This window comes from Physcomitrium patens, chromosome 25, assembly GCF_059467195.1.
Source record: "Physcomitrium patens ecotype Gransden chromosome 25, ASM5946719v1, whole genome shotgun sequence".
Taxonomy (NCBI): Eukaryota; Viridiplantae; Streptophyta; class Bryopsida; order Funariales; family Funariaceae; genus Physcomitrium; species Physcomitrium patens.
Window position 1 is genome coordinate 3,855,658 of NC_143434.1, and position 15,058 is coordinate 3,870,715.

General features: G+C 40.3%; 3 protein-coding genes and 1 long non-coding RNA gene across 7 annotated transcripts; 3 read left to right on the forward strand and 1 right to left on the reverse strand.

The window, feature by feature from the left end:
• The first annotated feature begins 19 nt into the window (after positions 1-19).
• On the forward strand, positions 20-5,523 carry LOC112278412 (uncharacterized). Of its 2 annotated transcripts, XR_016500796.1 has the most exons (8): positions 68-345; positions 1,204-2,261; positions 2,471-2,570; positions 2,719-2,799; positions 2,938-3,042; positions 3,130-3,345; positions 3,763-3,937; positions 5,333-5,523. XR_016500796.1 is itself a non-coding variant. In XM_024511871.3 (7 exons), the coding sequence occupies exons 2-7, from the start codon at positions 1,318-1,320 to the stop codon at positions 3,883-3,885; spliced, it is 1,569 nt and encodes a 522-aa protein (XP_024367639.3). In that variant the 5' UTR covers positions 20-345; positions 1,204-1,317; the 3' UTR covers positions 3,886-4,359. The 2 variants fall into 2 exon arrangements, 1 of the variants encoding a protein (XP_024367639.3); XM_024511871.3 differs by lacking the exon at positions 5,333-5,523 and having other exon boundaries at positions 20-345; positions 3,763-4,359.
• On the reverse strand, positions 4,973-8,755 carry LOC112278413 (proteasome subunit beta type-1). Of its 3 annotated transcripts, none has more exons than XM_024511875.3 (9): positions 8,680-8,755; positions 7,881-8,020; positions 7,603-7,710; positions 7,341-7,422; positions 7,083-7,212; positions 6,549-6,691; positions 6,127-6,213; positions 5,892-5,973; positions 4,973-5,445 (listed from the first exon to the last, which is right to left on the reverse strand). In XM_024511875.3, exons 2-8 carry the CDS (start codon positions 7,967-7,969, stop codon positions 5,899-5,901), a joined length of 714 nt encoding a protein of 237 aa, XP_024367643.1. In that variant the 5' UTR covers positions 7,970-8,020; positions 8,680-8,755; the 3' UTR covers positions 4,973-5,445; positions 5,892-5,898. The 3 variants fall into 3 exon arrangements, with proteins under 3 accessions (XP_024367643.1, XP_024367645.1, XP_024367644.1); XM_024511877.3 differs by having other exon boundaries at positions 7,881-7,982; positions 8,680-8,754; XM_024511876.3 differs by lacking the exon at positions 8,680-8,755 and adding an exon at positions 8,302-8,380.
• Positions 8,756-9,160: 405 nt separating this feature from the next.
• On the forward strand, positions 9,161-11,954 carry LOC112278414 (VAMP-like protein YKT61). Its single transcript, XM_024511878.2, has 6 exons — positions 9,161-9,646; positions 10,031-10,128; positions 10,353-10,457; positions 10,663-10,728; positions 11,027-11,113; positions 11,294-11,954. Exons 1-6 carry the CDS (start codon positions 9,451-9,453, stop codon positions 11,342-11,344), a joined length of 603 nt encoding a protein of 200 aa, XP_024367646.1. The 5' UTR covers positions 9,161-9,450; the 3' UTR covers positions 11,345-11,954.
• LOC149986265 (uncharacterized) lies at positions 11,406-13,624 on the forward strand. The gene is made up of 4 exons (XR_016500799.1): positions 11,406-11,545; positions 12,108-12,221; positions 12,879-12,936; positions 13,071-13,624. It is a non-coding gene; the product is annotated as an uncharacterized LOC149986265 (long non-coding RNA).
• Positions 13,625-15,058: the final 1,434 nt, after the last annotated feature.

A 15,058-nucleotide genomic window follows, 5' to 3' on the forward strand; every position in this document is an offset into this window, starting at 1 on the left:
CCACCCTACTTCCTCCGATGTTTGTTCATAGCGCATTGGTTTTCACACTTTTCGGGGTTTTTGTCATACACTTGTCTTTCTCTCGCTTGCCGGCCAGGTTCGGGTGTCCCAGCCTTTTCATACTTCACCATTTCATACTTCAAGATTACTGGCAGTATATGCTTGGGATCCCTAGCTTGGTTGTCTAGGATCGGTGTGGGTCATGCAATCGGGGTTTGTTCGAGGGGTTCGGTCTGGAGTGGAGTGTTTCCTTTGCTGTCGAGTTGTGCTTCTTCTGCGTGGATTGGAGGTGGAAGAATTTGAGACCGTTGGAACGATGGTTCGGATGCGCTCGTGAGAGATCTGGTGAGTGTCTGAAGTAGGGGTAGTGAAGTTTGCCTCATCTATGCTGTGCTCGCTGTAGCTTGTGGGGTGGATGCGGAGTCAGGAGTGGTGATTTAGGACAGGGGACGCATGCGTGGGATTGTGGTTCTACTTGGCGAATTTAAAAGCATTTTTCGCAAATTTCGTTACAACCTCAAGTTTTCCTTACAAGTGAACATGAAGGTTATTGAGGATTAATCATTTCTTTTCAATGGCGAGAAGATTATGCTCTTTTTCTTTGAGTCGTGTGAACTGCGCATTTTTCAGCTCTAAGTGTTTCCCCTGCGAGTCATTAAGATTTCCAACAACGTCTGATTATCTACATCCTTGCTCACTTGATAGATACTCATCAAGAGTCACATGCAATCACAACCTTAGAATCAACTACTTCACATGACTGGGTCAATGTTATCTAATTGCTTCCCAGAGGCTTGCCGTATCAAATGGGTATATTGCAGTCACGAGCTAGCAATTATAAGCTGTGCATATTGTTTGAATGCTACCCATTTTGATCCATTGATTGAATACCCCAGTTCTCTTCAATGCTCTTACGGTATTCTCTTTAGAATGTTTTGTGGTCTGTTTGTGCCCTTGATAATCTCTGTTACATCAGAGGATGGAGCTTGTATCGATACCTATTAACAATTTTTGCGTCAAATTCTGGGCAGGGAGGGTGCAAATTAGGGTTAACGTCCTGAGACACTGTTATTATTATGCGAGCGTCTACCTGTGCTGTCAAGAGTGAAATAGTTATATTTAACCATTAATTTCAAATTAGACCTTAATGAAATGAGGATCTGGGAAGCGGTGTATTGACATCATGCCTATGTCTTGTTTCAGTTCTTAATCAGATACAGATGATGCCTACATTGGGAGACGGATAGCAGATTTCAGCTGGCAAATAATCTCCCTGCAGTACACAACCAGCTAAACTAGAGAAAGGAACGGTTCAAAATGAGTTGCAGGGGTTTTCTGCAATGCATGCTCAAGTTCACGAATTTCTTGTTCGCCTTAGTTGGAGGGTTTATTGTCATATATTCTCTGTGGATGCTTAAAGAATTTCATGAGGATTTTCCACGCCCCCATCCATCTCCTCCGTCTTTTCCTCCCTCACTTCCTCCAAGTGTTCCACCAGTAATACCCCCCTCACCATCCCCTCCAGCTCCAGTAGTACCACCTCCTAGTGTCCCTTCAGAAGCACCATCAGCTCCACCTCTGCCTCCGCCGACACCTGCTCCAACTCCTGCCCCAACTCCTACACCAACGCCTGCTCCAACTCCTGCCCCAACGCCTGCTCCCACTCCTGCCCCAACGCCTGCTCCCACTCCTGCCCCAACGCCTGCTCCAACTCCTGCACCATCACCTACACCAACACCTGCTCCAACTCCTACCCCAACACCTTCTCCAACCCCTGCACCGTCTCCAGCTCCTACTCCTCCATCACCAGCTCCAACCCCTGGTGTGTCACCTCCCTCACCTCCTGCTCCACCTCAACCAGAGCCTGAACCTAAACCCAAGCCAGAGCCGGAGCCATCACCAGCTCCAACCCCCAGTGTGTCACCTCCTTCACCTCCTTCTCCACCTCAACCAGAGCCTGAACCAAAACCCGAGCCAGAGCCGGAGCCATCTCCGGAGTCATCACCGGCTCCAACCCCCGATATGTCACCTCCCTCACCTCCTGCTCCACCTCAACCAGAGCCTGAACCAAAACCCGAGCCCGAGCCATCAATCTCACCGGATGTTGCACCCAACTCCGAGCAAGATGTTGAACTTAGCGTTCAAGAGTTCAGCAACTATGAAGCTATTCAGAGATTCGAATTGCTCTCGAAGCAAACCAAGAGGCCATTTCTAGCTGTGAAGAAAGGCAAGGTCAAGTCGCCTAAATTGCCAACCCCTTGGTGAGTTCAATCAATCTCCGAAGTTATGTCGTTCATAAGGGATAAGAAATAACAGAACATTCCTCTTCTCGTTGTACGTCGTGGGTAGGAACGCGATGATTGTGGAAAATTGCTCAGAAATAACCCTTGCAAGAGTTTTACTCATTTGATTGTCTTTCTATTGCGATGCTCCAATGTAGATTTCTAAGTTGTATCAATGTTGCGTTTAGGTTCATTTATGCGTTCCTGGGCGTTGGAATCGTGACACTCTTGATAACCTGCACAGGCCATATAGCTGCTGAGACGAGCCACAACTTTTGTCTCTCATGTGTATCCATCTCTACTAATGTGATTTCTATGAATGTCATGTACTAATAGTTGAATATGCTATTTCTGTTCTGCTTTGACGTTTTTGGTTTGCATACTGCTCTCACTGCATATTACGTTAAGTAAATTTTGCACCTTAACTCCTTTCCAGTATTTATGCTTGCAAATTCTATTAATTGTAGCACAACTCATCCTCGCTGGCTATCTGTTTTTTGACAAGCATTGGCGTCAGGTACTTTCAAACATTTAACGTTCTGCAGATATTCCTCGTCGTTGTATTTTGTAATTACCATTTTCCATTATGGTAGGACGCATGACAGCTGCCACCCGACACACACTGAAGTAGGGAATTATGTTCTTTTACATGCAGGACCTTCCCGATGATCCCACCGGGCAGTTGGATAAAGTGGAGGATTTCGTCGGAAAAAATTTGACTATTTGCAAGTGGGTTGCATTGGGAGTGCTAATTATTGAGGTTAGTGGATCTTGCCGTTACATCTTACATATGTTTGTCGTTCGTACTGTCTTGTTTCAGTGGTGACATCCATGGAATGGTCCGCAGGCATTGGGTCTATTTTTCGCTATGACTTTACGAGCCATATCTGCTGATGCGCGTCGACCGGGATATGATAGTGACGACGAGCTTGCTCCCACAAGGCAGCCCTTATTGAACACTCGCCCGAACAATCAACCAGCTCCCCCTGGGGCTCCTGCTCAGAATCCTCCTTCACGCCCTACTGTCCGTAACGATGCTTGGAGTGCGAGAATGCGAGAAAAGGTTAGATATTTCATGTGAAGTTTATGTGTCAAGTAAATTTTCTTCCTCAGGCTGAGGCCCTGTGCACGGACTTCACAATTTTTAGATTAAATAAAGAAACCTCATGGTTGTGACCACTAGAATAAAACTCGAAGATACCAAACTTCGCCACTGGTTGTAATATGCAGTGATTTAGAGTTGTGGACAGAGTCGCTCTTTTAAACCAGGCTGGTAAGAGTAGATATTGGAATGTTAGAATTGAGTCCGACTAAAGTTACGTAGCTTGCCTTCAGCCGCCAGGCATCTCTAAGGTCGTGTGCAATACCTACCAGATCGAGGGCATTACTGCGGGGCAGGATTCTGTAACTCTACGTGAGAAACTCATGTTCGCAGTGGGCTAACATTGTGGACTTTCTGTTCCTTGTGCGCATTGTGCAGTATGGATTAGACACAACAGAATTTACGTACAACCCAGAAGATCCGCAGTCCCGTAGAGTTCCTCAGTCGAACCAAGCATCAACTAGTGCAGAGGACAAACCCAACCGCTGCATAGTTATGTAAAGATCTTTCGAAGTGATGGAAGTTGCTCGTTTGTGGCCTTGCAATCAAGCAGGTATGTGCTTGAGCTTACAACCATAGCTGTGGATGTGAGGGGGAAGATGAGGGTCATGTACTTTGAAGAATTTGTAGGACTTTGATGAGTGATTCTTTTCTCTCTCAATCTCACTTCGAGAGGCATGGATGCTCTTTTTGATGAAAAAACATCCTCGGCCCATGAGGAGCAAAATGGGTGAGGACAGTATATGTAGCAAGGGCGTGCCCATCTGTTTGTCAGAGGCTTTGTATAGACAGCTATGTCTTTGTAAACCATGGCTTGAAACTGTGTCCAGCTGTGGTTTAGCTATTGTGAAGCGTGGATCACTCGTGAGGACTGTGACGTAATGTGTGAGTGATTTGAAGCTAAGGGGGTTCAAGTGGGTTGAGTGATTTTCTTTGAATTCTGTATCCATTCGAGTAAATAAGTTAACTTTTTTACATTGTTGTTTGTTCAACATAGATAAGGTCTTGGTTTCAATCATTCAAAACATTTATCATAGGATAACAATGTTTCTGTATTGCATAAATTTGTTGCATGTACATTGATTATAGGGATTCATTTATTTATTCATTTTGTTTATAATTTCGATTGTTTAAGATGGATAACAACTTAAAGTTTTATCATGAACATCGTCAATGGTGGAATCTTAAAGTACCTCTTTAGTATTGTTTTCATCCAAAGAAACAATTGTTAATCTCGAAGAATATTTTGAAATTCTTGCGAGCAAAAACATTTAAAGCATACTCATAAAATTTACAAATTTTAAATATTACAAGAGGTGAATAATAATGTTTGTACGGCCTCATTGTTTGGTTAATCTCCTGAAGCGAAATTATCCAAATCTATGTCGTAATGTTTGTTTGCAATTTTTCAGGATTTCTTTATATTTTGGTAAAGTTCTTATTCTATAACCATTATAGCTAAATAAGGTTCTTGTAACTGTCATGTCTGTGTGAAATTGTATCATGTAAACTATATTCTTGGACATGGAAAGCGTGTTTGCCGTATCCTAAAACTACCTGTTTACATCTTAAAGTGTCTGTTAGAAAATTCAAGAAATTTTTGTATTTTACTCCTTTTTACGGATCGTTAAATCAGTAATTTGAGTAGAGAAACCTGAGTACTTTCGGTTAATTGTTATAAGATCCCTTACAAATTTTAAAGAAAATCTGCTGTTGATTCTCTGGCTAAATTTGATCTCCAAAGAGAAGCGCCTCATTAATTTTACGAAAATTCAAAGATACCCTACCATGTCTCGATGTACTATGCGAAATTTGAGCTGCTTGCTGAAATCCTCATCTCCCTCATTTCTGGTTAGAATTCCTAATTAGCCAGGCTGTTGATCAGCACTTCGAGATTTTTGTATTCTGCTGCCGTTTTTGATTTTTGATTTTGGTTTTGATTTTGCAGCAGCGACGCAGTGACAAACCTTCATTGTAACAGTGTGCTACAACTCGTCATCTACTTCGCTCGAATCCCGTCTCCGTTTCGTAATAGCCATTAGAATATTCATCTTACTCACACTGCATCCGTACAATGTTCCAAACAAAATACGGTTTTGTGAGTACTCCGTGTAAATGAAGTAATATTTGATTCATTTACTCATTTTGCACTGGTGAACTAAATGACTATCACTGCAGAGTCTCCTCACAGTTCAACCCAACCAGTCTCACAACTAATTAATCGGAACTCAGACTGTTGAACAGGAAAGAGCCGGACAAGATAAGGCAAAATCAGAAACCCCAATATGTGACAGGGAAGACTCCTCTAATTAACATCGTAATTTAACAGGGTTGTACGTGTGACGGATTATGCAGTGGGTGGTATTTCCAAATATTTTCTATACCAAGAAAATGACCTAAAACCTTCGAACTTGTCAGTTCTTGTCTGGGTTTGTCCATTCTTTGCTATCAGGATTCACACTTCCTGCTGTTACTAATCCAACCAGGGAAGAACTGAGATTTCGTACATGAAGCCTAGTCGCGCTTGAGGGCCATTGTTTCCCTTCTGATCCCTTCCTTGTTAATGATCACAATCTCCACACCATCACCCTGTATCATATTTAATGATTTTTGTAAATATATAATTTAGAAAAAAATAACCAGAATCATTCACCTAAACATCATTAGAGTGCACAATTGACACGCCTCTAGTCTTGATTACCAAATGAGATTGATAAAGAAACTAAGAGGTTTAGAAATTACAGTATAAATGTCACGCTCAGCAGCAGAGGCAAAAGTGTCCTTGATCAGATCCACGGCCTCGCTCTCAGTAAGGGGAGTCGATGACTCCTAAAACCATAAGAACAATGTGAACAAGAAGACAATAAGATCATTATAATGTGATACCTTAAATATTAAAATTTAATGAAACGCATGTAGGATTACACTAAAAAATGATGTAATACAGATATCGACCATGAAAGTCTTGAATGGGTGGGTAAAAGCAGCCACATGTTGCACAGAAAAGTTCCCGCAAATAGAGAAGCAATGTGACACTTACAACTTGCACCTATTCCTTTTAAATTACTTAGTAAAGTACTGCTCTGCTACAATATCGAAAGATGCATGTGCCGTAACTGCTTAAGAATATTATGAGAGAAAACACCAGAGGTATTCACACTTACTCTTGGTGGCAGGACAAGAGGGCTAGCAGACTTCAGCTGATTGTCCAGGACGGGCATGATAAGTGTCTGACCAGAACCTTGAGAACTATATCCCGAACGCTCGTAAGAACCAACAGCGTCATATGTGTAGACGCAACCTTTACCTGATTGATCCAATAAAAATCAAGTAAAATGCAATACAAGAACAATATTCACATTCCCACTTCGTCCCGGACGCAATTGCGGGTAATGTAGGAGATATGGTCTTTTGACGGACTAGAATTTAAGATAAATTTAAACACCAAAAAATCATAACGAACGTCAATGCATGTTCGTGGTAACTTCTTACACCAAACACCAGTATTCAAGCATACAAATAGTAAGTTGAGCTCCCTAGATGTGTAATGCTATTAGCATGGTCCGTAATTGGTAGAAAAATGATTCCACACAGGTATCCACTGCTCTTACTATGTTATCGCTCAAAAAATACCAAGAGATGTAATACTGTTACTTTTATTCCCAAGTCAATACATCCAGTGAGAAAGAACTGAACACCTTCATTGTCCAAGCCACCAAGCACGTTGAATGAATAGTACGGAAAAAATCGCTTGTAATATAAAGTATTTGAAAGTAGCTGCGCCATTGCTGGACAGCTCATCTGCTTGCTATGCTGGTGCTGATAAATCTAAACACAAGGAGAACCAAATAATAAATAACTAAAATTTAAATTTAAACATAGATTCAGCTTCTTCAAGTCGCTTCTCACTTCAAAATTAGCCAATTTACAAACTCACAGTAACCTGGAGTATGTACCTGATGCCGAGCATCTAAATTTTTTTGGAGCGATCTGACATCTGCTTGAAATCCAGATGAAGCCAGAACGCATTTCTCCGTTCTGACCCATCCAAACGACAGAGATGTCAGTTTAGAGATGCACATAGAACCGTATTCCGAATTGGTACTTGATTATCACTCCTTCAACATTTTCAAGCTAATGAAGCTTTAATAAGTATGGCTAACACCTAACAGATTGACATTGAGCAACAGATGGGGGAGGACACACACACAAACTCACATATGATGAATTTTCGAATAATCCCGGGTTAAAATACTGAACCCAGTAGACATCCTCGTATCAGCTGCTATCACGCAGTAATCTGCTCCAGCTATAGCCACACATGTCCTGCATATCCGCCAACACAATAACATTCAAATACATATGCTTGATCGATAGGCTACGGAGCGCGAAGTAATATAACCGAGAAAAAATTGAAAGACCACAGGCATAATCAGTGTTTGCACACCGTCTTCAGCTTCCGAAGAGGTCTATTGCGAGCATGACAGAAAAGTTACCCTCCGTTGTTGTCGTAAGGGCTCCATGAAGCGCCTACATGCGAAGTGGGCGCACTTTCAGCTAGGCGGGGAGCGAAAACCATCGACATCTTCGCAAGTTTCCTGTTCTCAAGTAAAAACTCCCCGATCAAGAGAAAACCCTAGGCGGAATAACAAGCAACATACCATCGAATTAGATCCAATCCTAACCTATAGCAGTTTGGAATTTAGCACGTCAAAATAGCTGCATTTGACCCAGCAATGCCGAATTCATATTCACTTTGATCAAGGCTGTACAGGTCAAGAATACTAGGAGTCAAAAAAAGAATAATCGGAAGAAACTCTGCACATTCGCTCCCATATCCCAGTGAAAAAAGACCCGATTCTACAACCAATAACTGAAACGCTGAAAAACCAACAGTGAGAGTGCTCGAGAATTCACCAAGAGCGCATTCAAGAATTCACAGCACGCTCCCGAACGAACGCATTACCATAAAAATACTACAAGAAACGACCTATTCACCACTGCTCCCACGTCTCCAATTACAACGCCAACAAAAACCAACTCAAAATTGGTATCAAAACCATCAAGCCCAACCTTAAAACTACAGTTCCGCCAAAGAAGATACAAACCAGGCCGAAAAACTTCAGACCGTCGACGTATTCCACAACATCACAAAAGTTCGTAACAGCGATCCAAAAACTCAACAAATGTTAAATTACCCTACGAAAAATGTGGCAAAAAATGCACAAAGCAAGGGATCCAAAAGCAGATATATAAAGAGCCGAAAATTAGTGAAAAGAAGAGCAGGATTAGTACCACCACAGCGGAATCGGTGGTGCAAGGCAATGTTCAGCGGCACATAATCCGCACCAACAGCACAGAAGGCAACAAAACAACTAAAAACAATGCAAAAAAGAATGCGAAACATAACAAATACGAAACAAAGAGCCTTAGAAGAAGAACTAGGGATACTCCCGGGTACGTTGACGATCCCCGATATAAACCGAGACCGGGTATAAACCGAAGTGTTTCCAAGCTGATCTGGAGTGTGATAATTGCTGACGTGGAATGCCACATCATCGAATTACTGACTCTTCATGGATCGTCAATTGGTTGGGGGGATCCAGCTGGGAAAACGACGTTAGTAGGAGGGGACAGACGGAATGGAGGGGGGAAAGGTGCGTGGTAGCTTCTGGTCCAGCACTGCTTCGAGGTTTGTGTTGCTGGGTGACTTTGATCGAACATGTGTCATTGAAAGAGGGCCTTCAGATCCTCAATGCTTTTGTGTCGTCGTTGTTGTTGTTGTTGTTGTTGTTTTTTCTCTCTTTTTGCCCCATTATTCACCGGGTGGATCCCTTACGGATGGGCTTGTTCGCGTGGTCTTTACGCTCGGGACGAATAGTGTGATTCCGGGATCCATCTGCACGGCTGTGTGTTGTTGGACGGTTGTAGTGTTAGGGTTGATGAGGTGGAAGAGTTTGTGTTGTGATCTGTTTGTTTGTTTGTTTGTTTGTTCGTGAATTTGGTTGTTGTTGCGGGGAAGGGAAGGGTTTCAAGGAGGGGAAAGAAAACTGATTGTGAGAAGCGATGAAGATCACTGCGTTGTTGGTGCTGAAAGCGCCTGCGGTACAGGGGGGAGAGTCCTTGATGTTAGCCAATGCCTCGGATGTGTCGCATTTTGGGTTCTTCCAGCGCCAGGCCGCGAAGGAATTTATTCTGTTTGCATCGCGAACTATATCTGGAAGGACTCCTCTTGGACAGCGCCAGTCAATTGAACAGGATGGTGAATTCTCGTGCTTGTGTTTATTAACATATTTTCTCTGTTACGTTATTTGTTCCGTTATTGACTGATTTTCAAGTTGCACGGATTTCAGCATTTCTGGCTGTATATAGTTTTGAGTTGTATTGGTTATTATCTATTTTGTTGAGAAGACTGATTCCAAATGAGACTAGATTGTCACCTGCGGCCTTCTTCTCACGAACCTATTTACAGTGTGACACCCTTTTAAAATACATGGATCTTGCTTATCATTTTTCCTGGGTGGTTCTCTTGTTTGATCTTAGATTATGTGGTTGGGTGGCAACCTTAAAATTTTGGATGTCATTCATTCGGATGTTCTTATCGAGAGCTTGAAATTGGCGCCTTAAGCTGTTTATCCTTTTGCAGAGTATGTGGTGCACTGCTACAATCGAAGTGGGCTTTGCGGGCTAGTCTTTGCTGATAAAGAGTACCCCCTAAGGAGTGCTTTCTCTGTTATCAACAAGGTTTGTTCAGCTTGACTTGTAATTTTAGGTCACACTGAAGGGTCGGAAATCACTAAGTTAGGGTTATGTTTTATATCGTGTTGACTATGCATATTGAACTCGCAAATTGCGATTAACATAGAAACCAAACGCTGAATATTTTAATTGAGTGAAACTACAGTGTGGTTGTAACCTTTCGAGCTTGGTTTGACCTATAATAACTGAACTTTAGCTTTGATTGGCAGGTCTTAGATGAGTATCAGAGGACTTTTGGTGATTCATGGAAGATTAAGAACACGGACAGCACCGATGCATGGCCTTACTTACCAGAAGCTCTTGCAAAATACCAGGTTGGTTTTTAACCAGAATTTTGTTCGCCATGAAAACCTTAATTTGATGCATTGCTCACTTTTTTCTTCACTTCTGCTTCTTGGATCTTTTATGAACCTTGTTAATCTAGTTATTCAAATCTTTGGGATATATCAAATAGTAGACAGCAAGGCCTTTCCTCTTTGTCCTTGTTTCTCAAGCAATTGAATGTGGGGAATGCTACAGAATCCTACTGAGGCTGACAAATTGGCCAAGATTCAAAAAGACTTGGACGAGACAAAAGTCATACTGGTACGAAAATATTCCTTCCTGTCTCCTTCCACCATCTCACACCAAAAGCCCTCCAAACCCTCCTACCCCCCGGGAGAATACGTCCCAACCACAGACGTTGCCAGGACGCAGAAAATTGTTGTTAACATAATATCCAAGTGTCAATTTTTCACTGACGTGAATGATATTGTGCATTTAGATCATTCTTCATTCTCCTTTGTCTATCAGTTTTGGATAAGTCCAATGAGTCGTTCAGTTGTCTACGATCTTTTGTTCAGTTTGTAATTTACTCGATCTGATTATGAATGTGTACTTGCAGCATAAAACAATCGAAAGTGTGCTTAAACGTGGGGAGAATCTTGATAATCTCGTTGACAAGAGTAACGATTTAAGCTCCGCTTCTCAGGTACGTTTGCTCTGGCGTCATTTACTTTGTTGAAAGAATGGATCATTCTCGTGCTATATCAATTTGTAAATTGGAAGGTTTCATCCACTGTTAGCTTCGATCTTTCTAAAATCTGCACAAATAATGTGTCGAAAGATATCATTACTTTACTAGGTCTAAGTTGCTTTTACTGGGTTGCAGATGTTCTACAAGCAAGCCAAGAAGGCTAATCAGTGCTGCACCATTTTATAAGCACATTGGAACTTTGTCAAGAACACATTGAGTCTCTCAGTTCCTCACTAGGCTCTACATTTAGTTGCCCGCTCAGACCGGTAACTTGAAGTGTTGGTACTGAACCTAAACACATGCAAGAATTGACACTGCATATATTTGGTGTGGAGCGAGAGGTCCATTCCTGTGTTGTACATGGGGATGAAAGCTCGAGCGAATGTGGTAATGTTCTTGGTCACATCTATCCTTGCCACACTTTTTTCCTGTTGTGTAAGAGCTGCTACAGCTCAGTTGAAGTTATTCTGCAGCCATGAGACTAGTTTTTGATTGGTGATGTGCCGCTAATTCTATTGTCCCTATTACCAACTGTCAGGCTTAAGACTTGACAAATCATCCGTACGTAGGTACTTGGATTTGATGTAAACTGGTTCACATCTAGGGAGTGGTTTATATGCTCCATGGTCTTGTATAGTAAAATGACAATAATTTCCAGCATATTTGTGTTCGTTTCTGAAGCATTCCTCTTCGCTGCACGTTGTAAACATGTATTGACTCGCTTTAAAACGAGTTCATTACTTGAATTATTCCTTGTTCAATAAAGTAAATGTTGGGACATTGCTTTCGGTCAAAACACGAGAACTTGTTTTCCTCTTTGTAACGTCAAATTTTTAGTATTTTCAACTGATTTATCCACTGTTTATGAAGATAGACAGCGAAAGCAGACAAACTGCTACTGTTGGATTCCTCCTATCTTAAACAACTTTCACACAACTGATGTGTCCAGGCACCTCAAATGTACAACGAGTTGCGACACAGCAATCAACACGCATACTTAGACGTTTCTTCGTAGGATGGGAAGTACACTAGTGACGGACGTAAGGGAAGGTTTTGCGACCAGGTTTGTCTTGCGTACAAGTAATTACACAGATTATGAATTGTTGAATCTTATGTGTTAAAAAAGTCGCTTTTTTCTTTCGTTTTTTTTATTTTTATCACAAATGGAACTTACAATTGAACACATAAATAAAGATCCCTCACTTCAAGCCCTCCAGTAGCTTTTCCGTTTGTCGCTTGGTGATCACAGTCTGGATTACTGGACAGCAAGTTCCTCACACAAGGACTGTCGTACTCAAGAACCAGTGTACTCCTCGCTTGCAAAGCTTCTGTTTAGATGATCTCCGATCGGCCCCATTCGACTCATCTGAAGCGGACAGCTTTGTCTAGTGAAGTTCACTATGGCTTTTTGAAGTTTCACTCAGAGTGACGTGCAGCGACCTTTCCATAAGCTCTGGATCTAATCGAGGATCGCCTCCCATATTAAACTGGTTGAACAATGTCGATAATGAAGAGATTTGTTTCCTTCACATTGAGGAAGGTTCCAGGGAGCAGTACAGGGCTCCAAGGAAGGATTGAAAGTCTTTTCTTTTTTCGCCGTGCACGAATGCAGGTTTTGGGCGGCGCCGTTATTTGCAACAAATTTTCGTGGCTTCAAGGATCTGTGAACAGTCAACGATGAGTTCGGAGATAATTCTAACTTCAAAGTTGGATGTGGCAGGCCTCTTCTGTTACAGTACTCTCATGACACAATGGATGGAATTATCTCGTATATCCAGGCAAGTTTGTCAACCTAAGCCTTGTTGTAAAGAGGCTGTTAGAACTAAAAGGTGTCCAATGACTAAAAGAACAGCTTCAATACCCGCAGGTTCTTTGCATTTTAATGGCTGGACATGTATGGGCACTGTGACAGGCACTTCTTGATATTCAAGCAAGATCTTTATCTCGACTGTGGTACAGCAGCATCCTTTGTTTTCTATGATCTATTGTACCCATAATACCACAAAAGGAAAGGGCTAATGTTCTGAGATGTACACCTTGCCAAAATTGAGAGTCCTGTCCTATGCTTGAACAAAGTGCTGCAACATCAGATTTTGAAAGATGGTGACCCATGTCAATGGGAGCTCCCAAAGCTGCTATTATGGAACAGCTCTCTTAAGTGCAGTTGAAGTAGACAAGTCCTGTAACCAAGCCAAATTCCGAGATCCAAAGGGTGGATTCCTCCTCAGCTTTTGGGTCATTGCTGTTGTCTTCACAAAAGGGTGAAATCCAGAACATATCAAACAGTACGTTAAAGCAGCAAAACCAGCTCAACAATGGACTTTTGCGATCGATGTCCAAACAAAAGCTGCTTTGACAGAGCATATTGAAAACTTGTTCTTTGTTTGTTGCAGATGAACATGATCTTTGCATGATTATACACAAGGTGACATTTCGGTAAAAGGGCTTGTTTTTACTTATCGCCCTTTCATCTGTGGTCTATGTTAAAGTAGCAAACAAGGACATTTTTTTTTTTTTTTTTTTTTTTTTTTTGTGTGTATGTATTTTAAATCTTCAATAGGGAGCAACTGTAACAGTACTATATTATTGCTCCATATTAATATTAGTTTTAAAAGTAACTAGATACAACTAATAAATAATGATAAGCAAAGAAATTTAATTTTGTTTTTGGTTTGAAGTGTATTCAACCATTGTTGAAGTAGTTAAAAATACTAAGATTATAGATGCTATTGAAAGGAAAATTTATTCTATATAGTATAATAAAATATATATGTATATTTTTAGAAGCTATTATCATATTAACATTACAAAGAATTTTACATAAGTCTATAATTTATACAAAAATAGAATTGACTAATATAAGAACTATTAATCCAAAGATATTATAGAGTAACTTATATCAAGAAGATATACAATTGATTATTTTAGAGTCTCTAAAGATTGTTGAATTAAATTAATTAAAAAATATGTAAAAAAATATAAAATATACAAATTAAATTAAAATTAAATAAGATTGAAACTAAAGTAGAAGTATGTTATTAAAAATAATGAATTTAAGGTTGATGACATCAATTCCTATGGCTTAATAAATGAGGCAATTGATTGGAATTAGTTGAACCATGACAAGTCTTTGTGAAATTTACAGATGCTTTCTTGCTTCAAATCCAAAATTCAATGAACAATATTTTAAGCACATTTGATATATTGTATGAGGTTTTTTGTTAAGAATTATTATTAATATTGCAAAGAATGTCCTTAGTACAATATTTTGTATCAAACAAGAGTCATTTTATTTAGAATAGAGACAAATTTGATAGCTAGTTAAGCTAGAGCACTACTTAAAGGTAAGTTTATTGTCCATGAAGTAATAGCAAGGCCATCAAGTAGCATAGAAGAAAGACCACTATAAGAGAAGACATTGTCATAACAAAAATCAGCTAGAGATAAGATGGTAGTTAGACATTCCAAATACTAGATATAGATCCAAACATTCTATAATTAAGAATATATATGTCCAACATGCATCTTCTTAAAGTGCACTATAAGATACAATAAGATATTGAACCACAACAAATGAACACAATACAAGTCTTAGGCACATTAAGATATTGGACAACAATCCACACTAAAATACAATCTGATTTCTTTTAGATATTACATTCTTTAGATGAATTAGAAGAAAAAGAATAGCATATCCTTGTACAAATCAAATGAGTGCATCTTGTATAATTCACCCACACTGTTATAATCTGAATATCTATATTGATAAAAGAAGAGTCGATCTTTATAAACTACAATGTTGACAAATCAAGAATTATAAGAGAAAAGAAGGATTTTTAGTTCTATGATACTTATGTATATTGCCTAACTAAACCAAAGAGAAGAATACTAAAACACAAA